Below are 19,395 nucleotides of genomic sequence, written 5' to 3' on the forward strand. Positions count from 1 at the left end.
TACCGTTACGTCTAGCGCCTCTGACGTCATTCCTTTTGATAGCACGATCCACACTGCATGTATTTTTCTGCTCTGTGATGTGTTCGTTTTGGAATTCTCCTATTTTCATCATGCAACATCAAGATTCTTCTGCATCCAAGTTAAGCACTGCTATTAATGTTTTACTACATTTACGGACTGCCCAGGGCCCATTTAACCGTTTTATTTAGGTTTTTAGGGACGGCGTTCCATGCGGCATTGTCCATGGCGGCTCGCTCCCGCGTGTTCCATTGTTTCGTGCCCCATTCGGTCCTCTATACCATTTGTGCTCGATATTTCATAAGCAGTACGTTATTATAATTACGATGATGCATTATTGACGTTTTATTTGCGTTATTTTATCTCTACACGGGGGTTGTTTTCCGAGCTCATCCTAAGCTCGTAGCCTACACCGTTTCCTTCAGCTTAGAGTTCATGCATGCATGTTCATTTCAGTTGTCAGCTTACTCTGAGTTAGGCACATTTCAAAGGACTATGGTCCTTTTTTTTCTCATGTCCTAGAGCCACCCTGGTCACCCGCCCTGCGTATCTACGTCTCAGCATAGGCTAGCTGCTCGGAGTCACCAGGTTCGCCCTTCCTTCTCGGTTGGCCCGATCCAGCTTCTCCAGGACATCTCTTTCTCTCCTCCATCATATTTTCTTCCTTATCCCCCGTGTTTTGTTAGGATGTTATTTTGTATTCATGCGTGGCCTTTCTCAGACGCTCGACGTCGGCTCGGCTCCATGCCGCTCTCCCCAGTAGAGTACCAGGGGGACCCCTGCTTCGCCGAGTCTTGGTTGGCCACCAGACTCGGCTGCGCTCGGCTCTCCTCGGCTCTCGGGCCGCGCTCTCCTACCCTAGTCACCACCCTTCCGCTCCGGCGGATCAGGACCCCAGCACAGCCAGGTCCCAAGGTCCGGTGACACCATGTTGGCTCCGGCCTCATTACAAGGATATGCTTTTGCATGCATGGTTACATTTATATTTAACATCCATTATCTTAGTTTAAGTTGGCGGAGACCCTGCTACCCATCCAGGATCCCCCACCTACTTATTCTAGATTTAAGTTTTGACGGCGGGGTTGCCAACCCCGCCACATATTATTGGTCCCCTCCTGCTCCTCACCCGCCGTTCTAACTACTCCTCGCTCCGGCGTAGGGATTAGGTGGTCTCCCTGATTCAGTGACTTTTTGCCTTCCGGCAACGCCGGAGACACACTGATTCAAGCTGTTCTACCGATCCTGTCAGACGACTCACCACATTACACGGTCGAAGAGCAGGTAGAGACTAACCCTTGTTATCTATTAACTCCGGAGCATTCTGGCGTTATGATATATCACATCACGGACTTAGTCCAGGATGTTAATGATGATACTCATGTGTCATTTCACTTACAGGTCACCCATTGCATGGAGTCGGGCTGTAACGCCGTGCTGCAGGACCCCTGTGGGCACGAGGTCTGCCGGACCCACGCCACCGGTGCGATCCGGTACGAGTCCCTGGTGTGGTACCACGAGAGTTGCATTATCTGCTATGAGTTCGTTGACCAGGTCTTCTCCGGGTTGAGTAATGTTCCGAATACTATACTTTAATACAGTGATGTCAGTGACCAATATGATCAGTGATATATCAATCATCTTACATTATAATTTAATCTTAAGTAACCTTAAGTATTAATACTAACCCTCTCTTTCAGGGTGCCCAAGCGATCCGGGAGTCCGCCCTTTCCACCCAGAAGGCCTGGGTTGGTGGGTTTGGCCGTAATGTGACCAAGGGCCAACCCTACATTTTGTCGAAGGAGATGGCCACCCTCATCTTCCCCGGCGGGAAGAGTGCCTCTTATGTGGACCCGGAGGTGGTGGCTCCCTTGATTACTACCATCCAGGAGCAAGTGGCGCTAACCTCAGAGGAACCAACGACACAGGAGGTCGTACAAGAAGTAGCCGCACTGGACCTGGACCTCGAGCCCATGATGGTGGATGGCACAGGTAAGGATGTAAGTGAGGCAGGTTTGTTAGGGGCTCAAGGGCTTTCCTTGAATCCATCTAGAGCTTCTTCCCCTACTACATCTACTTCTTTCCAGGGATTCACCGGGGGTGTTCAGTCGGTCAGACCAAAGTCGGCCCTGGTGATCCCTAAAGTCAAAGGTAAGCGTGACTTTAAATCGCTTCAGAAGTCGCTGTCGAAGAAGTCAGATTCTAGCCTTGCCCATAAGTCTTCAGCTCACCATCCCGGAGCGGACAAGGCTAAAATGGCTTCTTACTCAAAGGGTTCCAAGTCCATGTCTTCTAAGGACAAGGTTCAGCTCTTCTCCTCCGACCCTGAGCCTTCGACTTCCAAGGGAACCAGACCTAGGACTCTTAAGGAGAAGGTAGAACCTTCCCCTTTCGACCCAGACACCTTCTCTGCTAATATCTCCGCCAATATTATGCAGCAGATGGGCAGTTTGGTCGGGAACTTGGTGCAAACCAAGTTCCAAGAGATGTTTGTGCAACTTTCATCTTCTTTAGAGGAGTCAGGGCAGTCTCTCCGAGCTATCTCAGATAAACTAGTTACTCAGGAGAACCTTATTGCAGGGCTCCGAGAAAACTCGGCGGCAGGACTTCCACAGCCCGGCATGGTAGCTCAAGTCATGCCGGACTCGTCTACCCTTCCCACGTTTACGGCAAGCAACCCCTGGAGAATTGCTTCCCACGCTCCCTACGTAGACAGCATGCTAACGATTGAGGGCTGTGGAACTCGAAGGATTGAGGACTTCGAGTTTCATCCGCAAGGATTGCAGCCCCCTTTCATTGGCTATGCCCGCCTTACAGAAGCGGCTATGAGAAGGGAAGACAAGGTCCTGAAGGAGACTGTAATTCTCTCTCGGGATCACGCACAACATGAATGGCTACATAACCCAGAGGAGTGGCAATGCACCAACACCAAGGTTACAGCCTTCAAGAGTGCCTTCATGATTTTCACTGTGGACGAGGAGACTCCCATCCCGTTCACATCGAAGGTAGTGGATCTCACTCTGCAAGCCGCAATGAAGGACGAACCAATGCCACAACTCCGGGAGATGGAACCAACATCCCTCCTGCTCCCCAGAACGGACAATCTCCGGGTAGATCTTCCGGCCACCTTTTCGGTGGGCAAACTGAAACCAGACTGCGCCATCTCTCAGTTCAGCGAGAGATTACCCAGGCTGTCAGACAACCTCATCCAGGCTGAGTTTGACGCCAGGATGAGGCTGTGCAGATCCCTCAATTCACTAGTAATGACGGAAGTATCGGCTCTAATCTACGGAGAAGAGCCGCTATTCAAAATCATTGCAAAGTCACAATTGTCCTCGATGCAATGTGACTTGTATGATTTCGTCATAGCTAGGCGAAATTGTAGGAAGCATGTACTGGCGGAGGCCACTATCCGACATGAGCCTAACAAGCTCTTAGCCTCATCCATTTGGGGTGCTGACCTCTTCCCAGCCTCGGTAGTGAACACTAATGCAACCGCCTCAGCAGGCACAGGCTTCGACCTCCTACACTGTCTCCCCTGCTTTCAACCCAATCTTCGAAGGTCAGTCCTTTCAGCCCTTCAACAGGTTTGGCAGGGGTAGCAGGGCAAGAGGCGCCTTCCGCCAACGGGGCAGTGGAAGAGCCTCTAACCGAGGTAAGGGTTCCTAGGGAGGACGTGAAGCACACCCTTCCTCGAACCAGTGAGAATCCTCAGGTAGGAGGGAGACTGTTCCTCTTTCGTCACCGATGGAGGTTCAGCAAATGGGCCCAAAGTATTGTGTCCAAAGGTCTAGGGTGGAGCTGGCTCAAAAGTCTTCCTCCATCCAAAACTTTTCATCAACAACCAACAGCAGAATTGATAGAATACTCTCAAGAACTCCTTCAAAAAGGAGTAGTGTCAAAAGTCAAGCATTTAAAATTTCAAGGTCGCTTGTTCAGCGTGCCAAAGAAAGGCTCAAACAAATGAAGAATAATTCTAGACTTGTCCCGTCTAAACTTATTCATTCGTTGTGACAAGTTCCGAATGCTGACCATTTCACAGGTGCAGACCTTACTTCCCCGTGGGGCCGTCACCACCTCTATAGATCTTACAGACGCATACTATCGTGTTCCAGTAGCAAGACACTTTCGCCCGTTCCTAGGCTTCAGGCTAGGAAACCAGGCATTCTCCTTCAAAGTAATGCCATTCGGGCTCAATGTAGCCCCCAGGATATTTACAAAACTGGCAGAGACAGTCGTTCAAGAACTGAGGTCTCAAGGAATAATGCTAGTAGCTTATCTGGACGATTGGCTCGTTTGGGCCACAAGCATCGAAGAATGCCACAAAGCAACGGTCAAAGTAATCCAGTTTTTGGAACACCTGGGGTTCCAGATAAACAAGACCAAGTCCCACCTAACACCGGAGTCTCGCTTTCAGTGGTTAGGCATTAAATGGGACTTGAAATCTCACTCTATCAATTCCGCCGTTGAAGAGAAGAGAAATAGCCAAGGCAACCAGACAATTTCTCAAGTGCAAGCAGACGTCCCGGAGGAACCAAGAAAGAATCTTAGGCTCTCTCCAGTTTGCTTCAGTAACGGATGTTCTGCTAAAAGCCAAACTGAAAGACATAAACCACGTTTGGCGCTCAAGAGCAAACAGATCCCGAGACAAGCTAGCCACTATCCCGGCGATCTTACGAAAGAGGCTCCGCCCCTGGACAGAGATCAAGAATTTGTCAAAGACAATTCCCGTCCAATTCCCTCTGCCGGCACTAGTGATCCACACAGATGTGTCACTAAGCGGCTGGGGAGGATACTCACAGTACAAAAAGGTACAGGGAACCTGGTCCCTTCCATTCCGCCAGCTTCATATCAATGTACTGGAAGCTATGGCAGTGTTCCTCACCCTGAAAAAGCTTCATCCAGCCAAGAAATCTTATATCAAACTGGTGCTGGACAGTGCAGTTGTAGTATACTGCATCAACAGGGGAGGCTCCAAGTCGAGCCATGTGAACCATGTCATGATAGCCATATTTTCACTGGCAGCCAAGAACAAATGGCACCTGTCCGCCACCCATCTAGCGGGGGTAAGGAATGTAGTAGCGGACGCGCTACCACGTTCAGTCCCACTGGAGTCAGAGTGGTCCCTGGACAGGCAGTCATTCAAGTGGGTCTGCCAACAAGTCCCAGGGGTTCAGGTGGATCTCTTTGCCACAGAGTCGAATCACAAACTCCCTTGTTACATGGCCCCCAACCTGGACCCTCTGGCTTATATCACAGACGCCATGGCTATAGATTGGAATCAGTGGAAGAAGATTTACATCTTTCCTCCAGTGAATCTTCTCTTGAAGGTTCTGAACAAGCTCAGGACGTTCAAGGGACACATTGCTCTAATAGCCCCCAATTGGCCCAAAAGCAACTGGTTCCCACTTCTACTGGAATTGGGACTCCGACCTCAACGGATTCCCAATCCCAGACTATCACAACTAGTACAAACGAGGACTGTGTTCGCTTCCTCAGGAATTCAGAAAGCCCTAACTTTATGGACTTCATGAAGTTTGTGGCACAAAGAGATGCCAATATCGACCCTAAGAATATCTTATTCTTAGAATCGGATAAACGGGAATCAACCCTACGTCAATATGACTCAGCAGTTAAAAAACTAGCTATATTCCTGAGGAATTCTGATACACAAACCATGACAACCAATCTGGCCATATCCTTTTTCAGGACACTGTTTGAGAAAGGTTTAGCAGCTAGTACTATTACTACTACTAAATCTGCACTCAAGAAAATCTTCCAGTTTGGATTCAAAATAGATCTGACAGACTTATTTTTCACCTATCCCTAAGGCCTGCGCTAGACTCAGACCATCAGAGAGGCCCAAGTCTGTGTCATGGTTCTTGAATGATGTCCTCAAATTAGCCTCGGACACTAATAATGACTCGTGACTTTTTACCCCTCCTGAGGAAAACATTATTCCTTTTAAGTCTGGCCTCAGGAGCCAGGGTATCTGAATTGTCGGCTCTATCTAGAGACTGTGGTCATATAGAGTTTCTCCCTTCAGGAGAAGTGCTACTTTCTCCAGATCGTCAATTTCTAGCTAAGAATGAGGACCCACTGGATAGGTGGGCCCCATGGAAAATTCTCCCACTTCCACAGGACCCGTCCTTATGTCCAGTTACTACCCTAAGAGCATACCTAAATAGAAATGCCCTAAGATCTTCAGGCCCTCTATTTATGAGAGAAAAGGGAGGCACCATTTCCTTAAAAGGAATCAGGCAGCAAATCTTATATTTTATTAAGCAAGCCAACCCAGAGTCCTTCCCTCGGGTACATGATATTAGGGCAGTAGCTACCTCTATCAATTACTTTCAACATATGAATTTTGATGATCTGAAGAAGTACACAGGCTGGAAATCTCCGACAGTATTTAAACGCCATTATCTTGAGTCCTTAGAAGCCCTTAAATTTCCAGCAGTGGCAGCGGGAAACACAGTTTCTCCTGACACTGCTTGAGTAGTAGTAAGTAGTTTAACCTAGATCTCTCCTTTCTACCTGCCTTGGTGACATTCTTGCCGTGGCTCAGCCACCATGTAGCCTTATTGTACCTTGGATGCCACATGTATATATTGTGATATTTCCTCTTGTTTTGTTCTTAGGATTAGTCACTGTTTAAGTTAACATTCCTGTTTACTGTTAAGTATGAACCATTTTATATTATCTTTACTGTTAAGGTTTCAATTGCCCTTTGTTATCCAACTTGTAACTTTATCCTTAGATTATAGCAATTAACCTTAATTGTTTTTGATTATCCTACATGTTCCTTGTGTACTCCCTTATTCCAAGCTTATGTGGCCATTTCTCTGGTACTATTTCATGTAGCGACACGGGCTGAGCCTAGAAAAGGGATTTTGACGAAGGACAAATCTATTTCTGGACAAAGGCCCGTGTCGCCCAGTGAAATCCCACCCTTCTGTTATACAACCCCCCTTGGCCCAAGCTTGGGTGCTATCTGCAGGAATGACGTCAGAGGCGCTAGCCGTAACGGTAGCAAGGAGTGGGCCTTAGGTCGGCTCCTCTATAGTTGAGGGATTTAGAAGAAGGATGAATCTAAATGGCAAAGGACCTCTGGTAGTGGTTTCACTTGCTCCAGAAACCATACTGACACCTTTAAATAAGGTGAGCGAGCCAGAATATTCTGGCAATTCCATATTAGTTTTTTTCTCTGGTATTATAGCAATATTTGACCTTAGAAATGTGTGCTAATGGGACATTTCACTAGGCGACATGGGCCTATGCCCAGAAATAGATTTTTCCTTCGTCAAAATCCCTTTGTTAAATATTTTGTTCTGTACACTTCACTCATTAATACTAGGAGAATAAATTATTGAGACAGTGTATATATCGTGATTTGATTTTGAAATTATTTACATTGCAGAATGTCAATATTACTATGGTATCAACAATATTTAAACATACCAGCCTTTCTGTATCCATAACAAATGCTAAAAATAAAATTACTTTATGGCATGTTCAAGTCCAAACAGGCACTCTATGTTAATTTTTATTAATAGATGAAATTTATTTTGGTAATCCTCTTTCTCTACAAGCTTGTCCCTATTTGGGGTCGATGTAATGGTTCTTCAACACACTCTTCCATCTCCTTCGGTCCAGTGCATCCTCCTTGCTCAATCCCAACTCTCATATCTCTCTTCACAAAGTCAATCCATTGCAATTTTGGTCTACCTAACCTTCTCTTACCTGGTAGTCCCATATCCATCATCTTCCTTATCGGGTGGTCTTCCTCTCGTCTCTTTATACATACAGTAGTACCTCGAGATACGAAAGGCTCTACTTACGAAAAACTCGAGATACGAAAGCCAGTGCGAAACATTTTACTGCTCTACATACGAAAAGTTTTCAAGATACGAAAGGTTGTTGCTGAAAAGTCCCGAGATTTGCCCGGACCACCGAGAACAATTTTGAAACTCCCGCGCCGCCAACTGAGTAAACTCGCCACCATCCTCCCGCTCTCCCATTGGTTCCTGATGCTAGTCACCCCATAAGGTCCTGCTCTCCTATTGGTCAGCATCTACCCCTTGTGCTTTAAGTATTCTATTGGTAAAAGGATGCTGTAAATTGAAAAATTTATTCATGCAATACATTTAATAAAAAAAAACATTAGGTAAAGATAGAATAAAGAATAGAAATGAATGGTTATTATACTGTTTGGTAGTTTCAGTAGTTGAAGAGAGATAATGAAAATTTATGGCTTACTGTGTAAAGTGATTGCTTGTCGATTGTTCGATACTCGTAATTGCTGGATGTAAACAGACGTTTGGAAGCTTTTTTTTTTGTTTTTGTTTATTATAGTTAATGGTTACTTAATAATTATTTGAAATGAGTACATGCAATACATTTAATTAAAAAATTGTGAATTAGATATCATAAAATATAAAATAAATCAGACTGCCAACAAATACGTATTTTTTAGAATTCTTCTTCTGTTTTATTATTACGTTACGTATACGTATGTTTCATTATAGCTGTCTGTAACTCGGTATCTCCATTAGGTAAAGATAGAATGAAGAATAGAAATGAATGGTTATTATACTGTTTGGTAGTTTCATTAGTTGAAGAGAGAGAATAATGACAATTTATGGCTTACTGTGTGCTAGGAAAAATGATTGCTTGGCGCTCGTTCGATACTCGTAAGACGGGTAAGAGCTGAATGTAAACAATCGATTGGAAGGTTTGTTTTTTGTTTGTTTGTGTATTATAGTTAATGATTAATTAATGATTATTTGAAATGAGTACATACTGATTATTTATACATTTTATTGGCATATTCTAAGCTTTTAGCTCTTAGGTTTAGATGTCAGAATCATAGACTAGGCTACAGTAGCAACCGCTAACATAGGCTAGGCTTATTGCTAAGGGACATACGCTAAAGTCCTAATATATGCAGTAAAAATGGGTTTGAACATTACATGCAGTTGAATATTACTCAAGTATGTACAGTATTTTGCCTTTTTGGAGTCAATTTCTTCCGTCGGATCGGCGTTGTAACCCTAGAACATGTGTTTTAGGCCTGGAAATATAATTTACTGGGGTGTTTTTGGAGGGCTTGGAACGGATTAGCCATTTTATATGTAAAATGTGTTCCAAGATACGAAAAACTCATAATACGAAGGCCGCCTCGGAACGGATTAATTTCGTATCTCGAGGTACCACTGTATGTCCATACCATCTGTCTACTTTCCCTCACCTTGTTTGAAGCTGGTGCTATTTTGAGAGTGCCTTTAACATGTTCATTCCTAACTTTATCGTTTCTAGTAAGTCCACATTGCCATCTCAACATCCTCATCTCAGTCACATCAATCCTGTTCTCATCTCTCCTCTTAGGTGCCAATGTTTTTGACGAGTACAACATTGCAGGTCTCACAACCTGGCGCTGGATCTTGTTCTTTTGTTAAATCGGCATCCTACGTTACTAAATTGAGGAAAATGTAGAGACTGTCATTAGGTACTTTTAAAAAATGGAGAAATGTACAGCTCAGATGTAAAGTACTTATTGAAAATTTTGTAAGGACAGTACAGGCAAGTGCCTTATTTAACTAGCTTGTCTTCAATGTTTTCTGTTAAACTGACATTTAGAAAGTTGGGTACTACCTATATAGATTTTTTGTAGTTATCAACATATATGAAGAAGTGCTCCCTCTGTGATTTTGGTTTTTGGCATCACAACATATGCTATAATTTGCAGTTTAACACACCCTTTCCCCAATTTGTTTGTAAGAAGACGCTTATCGGTTATAGTATTTAAATTAGTATTTCTGTATTAGTTAAGAGTTGAGAAGATTTAAACCTCCTTTTTTGAATGACTGAATTACACATTCTTTCTTTTTTCAGGTGTCGGTTGTATTTTGTTCGATTATTGGTAAACCTGGTGGTTCTGATCTTGCTGGCAGGGTCTTTCAGTGCAATATTCTACAGCACATCTTTTGCCTTTCGTAAACTCAGGACCTTGAAGACAACAGAAAGTAAAGGGGTAAGGTATCCTCCTTTGCCGAGATGATTAAAACTGCTTGTACATTATTTGTATGGAATATGGTGATCTCAGTAAATTACTCTATAATCACATGTTATACTAGAGCTGCATTGGTTATAATCATATGTTATACTAGAGCTATAACATATGATTATAACATATGATGGGCACTGCATTGGTACGAAGTGCCAATTTCAAGGCAGTGGAAAGTATCTGCAAAATGTGAAACTTATTCATAAAAAGTATATACAGCAATAGTCAAGAATGGAATCTTCCCTTAATCATTTTAAACTTAAATCTCCTGGTGTTGTAGTAAATCTCCTGGCTGTTGTAGTCATGTTTGTGTACTTTACTTCTTTCAAATGTTGTGTGGAATCAACAATATATCTTTTGCTTTTCACTTTCCTTTTTTATTAAGTTGTATATATAACCCTATGTTTTTTTCTTGCATGTGTATAGTGATTAAGGTACTATTTGTCAAGTCTGTTATTATTGGAAGAAGCTCATGTATCTTTTTCAGTTGCTCTGAATTTTGTATAAAAATGGATGATCAAAATGTCCTGCATTGTAAGTCAACAAAGGTTTTATACATTTCAGATAGTAGTGAATTTTATTGGAATCCCTTGCTCTTTTAAGTCCTTTAAGTATAAAATCATTTCATAGAATAGGGTATTATCATGATTTCCAGAATGCAGCATATACAGTTTACATACAAATTATTAAAATTCCTATACAGTAAATTACAAAAATATAATTTAGTGAAAAATCCAATCACACATTAGCCAGAATGAGAGAATAGTTTTTTTTCAGCTGTAGTACTGTTATATGTAAAATTAACATGTATTGATCACTGCAGTGGTAGTTAAATTTCCATGGACAGTGCAGCACTAAAAAGTATCAGTTTAACCAGACCTTCAGGTCATTTTTAGACTAATACGACTGAGCCAGAGAATTTTGTTCTAAATCAGGGTGGAAAGTTGTGCACCAGAGTGAGCCAATCAATCTTAAGGAGAACAGATGAATATATTAAGAGATACTACAAAGGGCCCTCATTATTTCCTACTGTCACCTTTGTAAATTACTATATTGAAAACAGTATTGTAGGAGATTAAATATACATCATGCTAAGTTTTGTCTTTCCATTTAAGGGACGCCAGGAGGATATCATTATTCTTCTCTTTGAGTACCTTCCATCAGCTGTCATCATTACACTAAACATTGTCATCCCTTTCATTCTCAGGTGAGCTGATTACATATTTTTAATATGTTTTTTTATGAGACTGTGAAAGATTTAAGGGAGTCAGGGTTGATCAGTTCAAAGTTAATGTTTTTTAGTTGTGCCTCTGATTTTGTAAAAAAAAAAAAGAAAATCTAAGGTTTTGTAGTTTATTGCCATTTTTTACTATTAAGTTCAACTCTTGATAATTAGGATTGTTGACAATTAATATCTTGAATATAAAGGTGGTTGCTTTTTTTTCACATCTATAGTATACTGGTATTATTTGTGTTGCAGGCTGTTAGTGGAGTTTGAACATTACACCCCAAATTTTATCCTCGTATTGACATTAATAAGGACAGTGTTTCTTCGACTAGCGTCGTTGGTAGTATTGCTCTTCTCCATATACCAGGGTATTCAGTGTCCAGCACCTCTGCCTGGATCTTGTATCAAGTATGTAATACTGAACAATAGTTCTTTATTTTTGTAATACTGAATAATAGTTCTTTATTTTTTCAGCATAATAAATTGCACAGGTCATTCTTTCATTCCTGTGGGGATTCCATGTTCACTATTAATTCAGAACACTTTTTCAAGGATGATGTTCTAACAGAGCTAATGATGTTCTCTCTGAAGTGGCCTAGAGTTTAGTACAATATTTTTATGGAAACAGTGGTAAAATCTTTACCAGTATTTAATCGTAGTTGAATGGCATTTTTATTTATTGTCAATTTCAAATTAGGGGATGTATTTATACAATTCATCTGACACTTTTCTTTATGGTTTCATATTACTAAATTTTTCATATTTTGTAACCAATCATTGGTTTTATGTAGTTTTACAATAATGTTTTACTTGTAACTAAGATGTCTAGTTATGGGTAAGTTTTTTATGTATGTACTGTACTACAGTGGTACCTCGACATACGAAAGGCTCAACTTACGAAAAACTCGAGATACAAAAGCAAATATGAAAAATTTTACAGCTCTACATACAAAAAGTTTTCAAGATACGAAAGGTTGTTGCTGTAAAGTCCCGAGATTCGCCCGGACCACCGAGAACAATTTTAAAACTCCCGCGCCGCCAACTGAGTAAACTCGCCACCATCCTCCTGCTCTCCCATTGGTTCCTGATGCTAGTCACCCCATAAGGTCCTGCTCTCCTATTGGTCAGCATCTACCCCTTGTGCTTTAAGTATTCTATTGGTAAAAGGATGCTGTAAATTGAAAAACTTATTCATGCAATACATTTAATAAAAAAAAAAAAAACATTAGGTAAAGATAGAATAAAGAATAGAAATGAATGGTTATTATACTGTTTGGTAGTTTCAGTAGTTGAAGAGAGATAATGAAAATTTATGGCTTACTGTGTATTAGGAAAAGTGATTGCTTGGCGATCGTTCGATACTCATAAGTTTGGAAGCTTTTTTTGCTTGTTTGTTTATTATAGTTAATGGTTACTTAATAATTATTTGAAATGAGTACATGCAATACATTCAATAAAAAAATTTTGAATTAGATATCATAAAATATAAAATAAATCAGACTGCCAACAAATACGTATTTTTTAGAATTCTTCTTCTGTTTTATTATTACGTTACGTATACGTATGTTTCATTATAGCTGTCAGTAACTCGGTATCTCCATTAGGTAAAGATAGAATAAAGAATAGAAATGAATGGTTATTATACTGTTTGGTAGTTTCATTAGTTGAAGAGAGATACTAATGAAAATTTATGGCATACTGTGTGCTAGGAAAAATTATTGCTAGGCGTTCGTTCGGTACTCGTAAGATGGGTAAGAGCTGAATGTAAACAATCGATTGGAAGTTTTTTTTTGTTTTTTGTTTGTGTATTATAGTTAATGATTAATTAATAATTATTTGAAATGAGTACATACTGATTACTTATACATTTTATTGGCATATTCTAAGTTTTTAGCTCTTAGGTTTAGATGTCAGAATCATAGACTAGGCTACAGTAGCAACCGCTAACATAGGCTAGGCTTATTGCTAAGGGACATATGCTAAAGTCCTAATATATGCAGTAAAACTGGGGTTGAACATTACATGCAGTTGAATATTACTCAAGTATGTACAGTACGTATTTTGCCTTTTTGGAGTCATATTTCTTTCGTCGGATCGGCGTCGTAACCCTAGAGCATGTGTTTTAGGCCTGGAAATATAATTTACTGGGGTGTTTTTGGAGGGCTTGGATTAGATTAGCCATTTTACATGTAAAATGTGGTCCAAGATACGAAAACTTCATGATACGAAGGGCGCCTCGGAACGGATTAATTTCGTATCTCGAGGTACTACTGTACTTCATTAACTATTATAGTGTGATTTATTGAAAACCTAATATTCTTTTCTTTAACAAACAGTGATGAATGTGACAGTCAACCTAGTTGTTGGGAAACATATGTAGGCCAACAACTGTACAAACTCTCCATTCTGGACTTGCTCATCATGTTCTTAACAACATTCTTCATCAACCTTCCACGCAAGTTTATTGGCCACAAGCTTCTTCGGAGGAGTAGGCTTGGTTCCATCGTAGGAGACATAGAATTCATGATACCAAAGCATGTTTTAGACATTGTATATGGCCAGACACTTTGCTGGCTTGGAATGTTTTACTCACCCTTGTTACCTGCTGTAACCTGTGTAAAGTTAGGTAAGTCGAGTATGCACTTTGAAAAGGAAGTTCTTAGTTGCCCTTTGTTCACATCTAGTTGAGGAACAAATCTTTGAAAGAAATACATATTATCAGAATCAACATTTTTGTTTAATCTAAAACTTGGTTATAAAATTTTTTCAGTGCAAGAATTTCCTGTAGTATATTTTCCTTGAAACTTACAGGGCAAGAAATAGGTTCTTATCTAATAGCTGCTGTCATTTTTCACTGAGCCGTTATTATCCATTGGCATTCACGATTTACTCAAATTTGTTACCCAGTACATCTTCATGGCTGTTAAAAACTACTAAAGATATTACACAAGAACTGAGTATGTCCAGAAATTTTGTACATGGCAAGTAAATTATATCCCCAAACTTTCAAAAGGATGATAGAAGTTTCAAGTATCCCTGTCATATCTAAAGCAGAGCAGTTTGCTTTGCTTGTGTATATGTAACTACTTCGCTATGAAATCCACCAAGACAGTTCACATACCCAGAGAATGCACAGGAAATGAACATAATCACTCTTAACATATGTATATCATATGTCAATGTCCAAATTTCAGCCAACAGCAAATGTCAAGTTAATTGTAGTCTATATTCATCATGTTCCTTGTATCCAATAATAATATGAATTTAATTTGATTTTCAACACTGGTGACCTTGCTGTTGAGCAGAAATTGCTTTTGACAGTACTTAAGATTGAGATGGAATTTAATTGGCCTCTTCTGGAATTGTATATTTTGCAAGTGCAAGGAAGAGTACTATAATCAGATGGTGATTTTGCAAGGTATTTTACATTGATAATTTCCTCTCTAAGTGAACTATTGAAATATGGATGTACTTTTATTATATACAAAGGACAGCATTATTTAGGCAGTGGGTATTAGCTATGAATTTTAAAATTTTACTAAATACAATCATTGCTCATTTTAAATATTCGAATTTTATCCATTTTGACATGAATTCCTTGCCCTTTATTTGATTGATTATTATTTTCATATGTTAATCTCTGTGTCTTATACCATTTTCTATTTCAGTGTTTGTGTTCTACATAAAATATTTTGACCTCACAGTCAACAGCAGTCAGTCATCTCAGCTGTATCGCACATCTCGCTCCAATTCTCTTTTCATTAGCATCCTACTCGTTTCTTTCATCGTTACCATTGTTCCTGTTGGATACTCTATAGCAGAGATCACACCCTCTGTGTCTTGCGGTCCTTTCCGAGGGCTCAATACAATTTGGAGTCAGATGATCCGTGTCATATCAGGTCTGTGATTCTAATTCTTCTTTAGTTCTGTATATGTTGTATGTATTATGCTTTCCATTCACAAAATAATGGTTCTTATTATATGTCTATGCTGCTCCATATTTCAATGTATTAAACTTACCACTTCATGTTTACTTGAGCATCTAAATTTTTAAAGAAAATAAGTATGTCTTCCCAGAGTGTTGGCAACTCAATAGAATATTTTAAGTTGTGATCCCAGATAAAGCAGATAAAAACTTATCTCACATAGTTTGAGTAGGATAGGACTTGCTATAGTGCACATTCACATCCAGTGGAATCAAGCTGCGATTTACAGTAAATCTAGCATTTCATTTGTTGCATGACAAACTCATCAGTAATAACATGTCAACGATATGTGACTAACCAAGTAGTTTTCCTTTTCAGAACTGCCACACTGGTTACAAAGTGTTGTGTTCTTCATGGGCACTGCTGGCTTTGCAGTGCCTGCCATTATCATTTTGATTTTGGCCTGGTACTATTACTATGCTGTAGGAGCTGCAAATAAGCACATGGTGTCACTTCTCAAGAACCAGTTGATTCTGGAAGGTCATGATAAACAATTTCTTCTGTCAAGGCTTGACCAGATGATTAAAAAAGCAGCTGAAGAGGATGCTACAGCTCGTTCATCTCGCAGCATAGAAGACGAAACAGGACATGGTAATGATCAGACTCTTGAAGCTTAGAGAGCAAATTAGTGATTGTCGAGTGAGTTGAAATTAGCGTTTGTTTGAGGAATGTATGTCAGATTGAAACTAGATATTTCAGGATGCTTTATTCTGGGTAATTCATAAAAATCTAAATCCGTTGTCCAATTTGAAGGGTAGTCAATGCTGCTGAAAATTTTAACGTTGCAACTTTGTGCTTAATATGGAATTTATTGTAGTTACTAGCAATCAGATATAAATATTAGGTTGTTTGTAGAGCATCTAATTATAAATACATGTAGTTTTCTCTCAATTTAAAGATATAATTGAGGATCACTACATTTGTTGGAGCATAAATGTAAATATATTTATATAAATACATTATATATATATTCTGCAGTGTTTACATGCAGCTAAAGACATGCAGATCCAAAGAATGAAAGGGATGAATGTTAGAGATTGGTTCTGGATGAAGTATGTTTAGAAAAGCTTTTGATTTTAAAAAGAAAAAAAATGTAAATATTTACTTTCATTTGGTCATTTGCTGTAAAAATTTTTACTTTTGACTCAGCTGCAAAGAAGCATTCCATTCTGTATTTTTTTTAGTTTCACCCAAACTACTAGTCTTCGAGTGTATGATACTGATTAATGTTATTTTTATTTGATCTAGTTCATAAATGTGATGTGCAAGATTTCAATTGCAAGTTTCTTTTGGTTGATTCTTACAATCAGTATGTATTTGCTCACAAAAGTTTTCTCATTTTAATTTGATACTACAAAATATGTAGTGAGATTTCCCCCTCATAGTGAGGGAGATGAAGTGGAAATATATTTGAAATATCAAAAAAGCGTGTGCATAAATTAGTACAATGTATAAGGTTTCATTATTTAAGAGGGTTTTATGTTTGCAAATAAAATGACAGTTACCTTTACATTATAATAGCAGGAGTTATAGGTCAACTTATGCTGGTCATGCCATGTTTGATTTATAACTTTTTTTAGCTCTCTAATTTTTTTCGTTTATCACCAAGTTTGTTTATACTATTAGGTTAGAGGTTAGTGGTAGCAAAAGACAATCAGGTTTTTTTTATTTTGTCTTAAAATATTCTCTACATCTAATATCCAAAAGTGATCAGACAATATTTATTCAATTTTCCTTCAGGTATCTTACTATTATTTCATTTTTACTATGATAAGGACTGATATGTTATGTTTTTAAACTTTTCATTCATGAATCTCTTCTTTATACTTTTACAATAGTCTTTCTGAGCCTACTATTTAATCTTTGTTTCAAGTCAGATGCACCATTTTACGGGTTATATGCCTCTGAAGAACGTTAATATTAGTTGCATAGTGAGGAGGGGCACCAATCACTTTCATCTTAGAATTTCATGTTTAGTACCTGTTACCGAGCTTTAACTTAAGTTTTATATTCCGGTTTTGCCACCAAGGTTAAAGTTACCAACCATTATTACCTTTTTTAATGCTGATATATATGCCTGTTGAGAACTACAAAACTTACATTCCCCATTAAAGACTTATAATGAAGTTGTACTTTTCAATTTTTTTCAGTCTTTTATATATAGCCAAATTAGCAACAAAATTATCCATATCCTTTCCAAATACACTTTAGATTCAAGTTGTTTTTCTACCAAAAATTGGATTAGGATTGAATTATAAGATCATTTTGATCACGATACAAAGATGTAACAGTAATAATTTAGTTTACAGGCAGTCCCCAGCTTACGATGGGGATTCCGTTCTTGAGACACATCGGAAGCTGGAAAATCGTCAAAAATTCAAAGAAAACCTACTTTTAATGCTTTGGCTGTATTAAAAACTATGTAAAGTGCATTTTTATTGCAGTTTTCATAAAACTTCAATTATTGGTTATTTTGCATTTTGGAGTCCTATTTCTTCCATCAGATCGGTGTCGTAACCCTGGAATAATTTCTGTTGAATATAATTGAAAAGCGCCGTAAGCCGAACCTGTTGTAAGCCAGGGACTGCCTGTATATTGTTTAAATCTCCTCCCTGATAACAGACTCATTTATTTTTCACTGAAAATAAATAACTTATTCTTCAGATCTCCCCTATGTTATATCAGCTCTCCAAGTTTTGAGTTGATGGCTATTTTATTAATAATACTCTTCAGTTGTTACATGGTAGAAGGAGTGTTTCGTGTAATTTTTAAATGTACATTATAATGACACTAGTTTTTCTAATTTATCCTAAGTTTTTATCAGGACCTGAGTATTTTCCTAAAAAATGCTACAGTAATAAATTCTCTTAATATTTACTAGGTCATTTGATGGCAGGCCTTTCTTTATTTATTAAAAACTAATCCTTTAACCCAGCCTTCCAATGTCTTTCAAAGCATAGAAAAATAAGAATCATTTGTCTCATTTTACCTATTATTTCAGTTTTATAGTATTGTGAGAAAATGTATTTCCCATTTTTAATCTTGGCTGAGATACTTCTATTTAAATCTACTGCCATGCATCATTCTAGCTACTATGCAGGATCAATTTGAGCTATAGTTGTTATTCATTTTATCGTTCTTTTTTCATTACTGTACTATATCCCTTTTGTTTTCCAAATTCTTAATATTTTTCTCAACTCCAGAGTCCACCCTTCTTTTACCAACAAACCCTATGACCAGCTATAACAAAGTCTGGTAATTAAACTGTAGTACATATATTTGGTAAAACTGTTTTCTCAGTAATGATAATAGAGACTTGTATCAAAATTATTTTCAGTGTGTAAGTCCTATGTTGTCTTGAAGACAAAATGGGCTGTAGAAGTCATTACCAGTTAATGCAAAATTATTTTCATGAAAATTAGCTAATTCGTAATGCAGTTTCATTTGATCAGTGTCATAAGTCTATTAATACTTGACCCTTCAAGTTTAGGTTGTGGAAGACTGGTAACAAAGGCTATAGTGTACTTTTACAGTTCACTTAAGAGAGGATTGTGCATTGTTTTGGTCTTGTGTTCAGACGCATATGTACTAGGTTGTATAAGAAGTCTGCTATATGGGAGCAACTATTCCAGTTTCAGTAATAAGGTTGATTAAAAGACTAGAATCAACCTAACTGATTTGTGGTTATTTTTACTATATATTTATACTTGTGAAATTTCATTTAATCATTAACACAATTCTTTTATTAAAACAATCTCTAGAAATAGTTAATTTATTCTGGGGAAGTAACTTGACAGTAAATTGGATATTGCCATCAGTTTTGTCACTTTCTGCAGTTTCATGTATACCCTGTATTACAGTATTATTCTTTTGTCAGATTTGCATTTTGTGTAAGTTCTGTTGGAAGTTCATGCAGTATTCCTAGAAACCCTTATTTCTTAAAGGTTAGTAAAGTTTGACATGAAGGGGCCTAGGTTTAAACAGTATTGTTAGCAGAAGTTCAAGTCATCAGTTGTAATGATGGAATTGCTTTGGTAATAACTTTACCTTACGTAAGAATCAGTGTTTCTATCATCTTTTGTAATAAATTTCTAGTTCTC

At 38.7% G+C, this 19,395-nt stretch overlaps 2 protein-coding genes across 6 annotated transcripts in view; both read left to right on the plus strand.

Annotated features, from left to right (window-relative positions):
* The window catches only part of LOC135214977 (transmembrane channel-like protein 7), a 112,569-nt gene extending 94,819 nt beyond the window's left edge, over positions 1-17,750 (plus strand). For 4 of the 5 annotated variants that reach the window (XM_064249492.1, XM_064249483.1, XM_064249501.1 and 1 more), the window contains 6 exons: positions 9,910-10,048; positions 11,197-11,288; positions 11,562-11,717; positions 13,646-13,935; positions 14,978-15,208; positions 15,614-17,750. In XM_064249492.1, coding sequence (XP_064105562.1) covers positions 9,910-10,048; positions 11,197-11,288; positions 11,562-11,717; positions 13,646-13,935; positions 14,978-15,208; positions 15,614-15,912 — 1,207 coding nt within the window. In that variant the 3' untranslated portion in view covers positions 15,913-17,750. Of the gene's footprint in view, positions 1-9,909; positions 10,049-11,196; positions 11,289-11,561; positions 11,718-13,645; positions 13,936-14,614; positions 14,728-14,977; positions 15,209-15,613 lie in introns of those variants that run through there. The other variant, XR_010314536.1, reaches the window with a different exon arrangement.
* The window catches only part of LOC135214996 (uncharacterized), a 262,394-nt gene continuing 251,726 nt past the window's right edge, over positions 8,728-19,395 (plus strand). The window contains exon 1 of the mRNA XM_064249543.1: positions 8,728-8,749. The gene's annotated coding sequence lies outside the window, so the exon portion shown is untranslated. The remainder of the gene's footprint in view (positions 8,750-19,395) is intronic.

This window comes from Macrobrachium nipponense, chromosome 19, assembly GCF_015104395.2.
Source record: "Macrobrachium nipponense isolate FS-2020 chromosome 19, ASM1510439v2, whole genome shotgun sequence".
In the NCBI taxonomy this organism is placed as follows: domain Eukaryota; kingdom Metazoa; phylum Arthropoda; class Malacostraca; order Decapoda; family Palaemonidae; genus Macrobrachium; species Macrobrachium nipponense.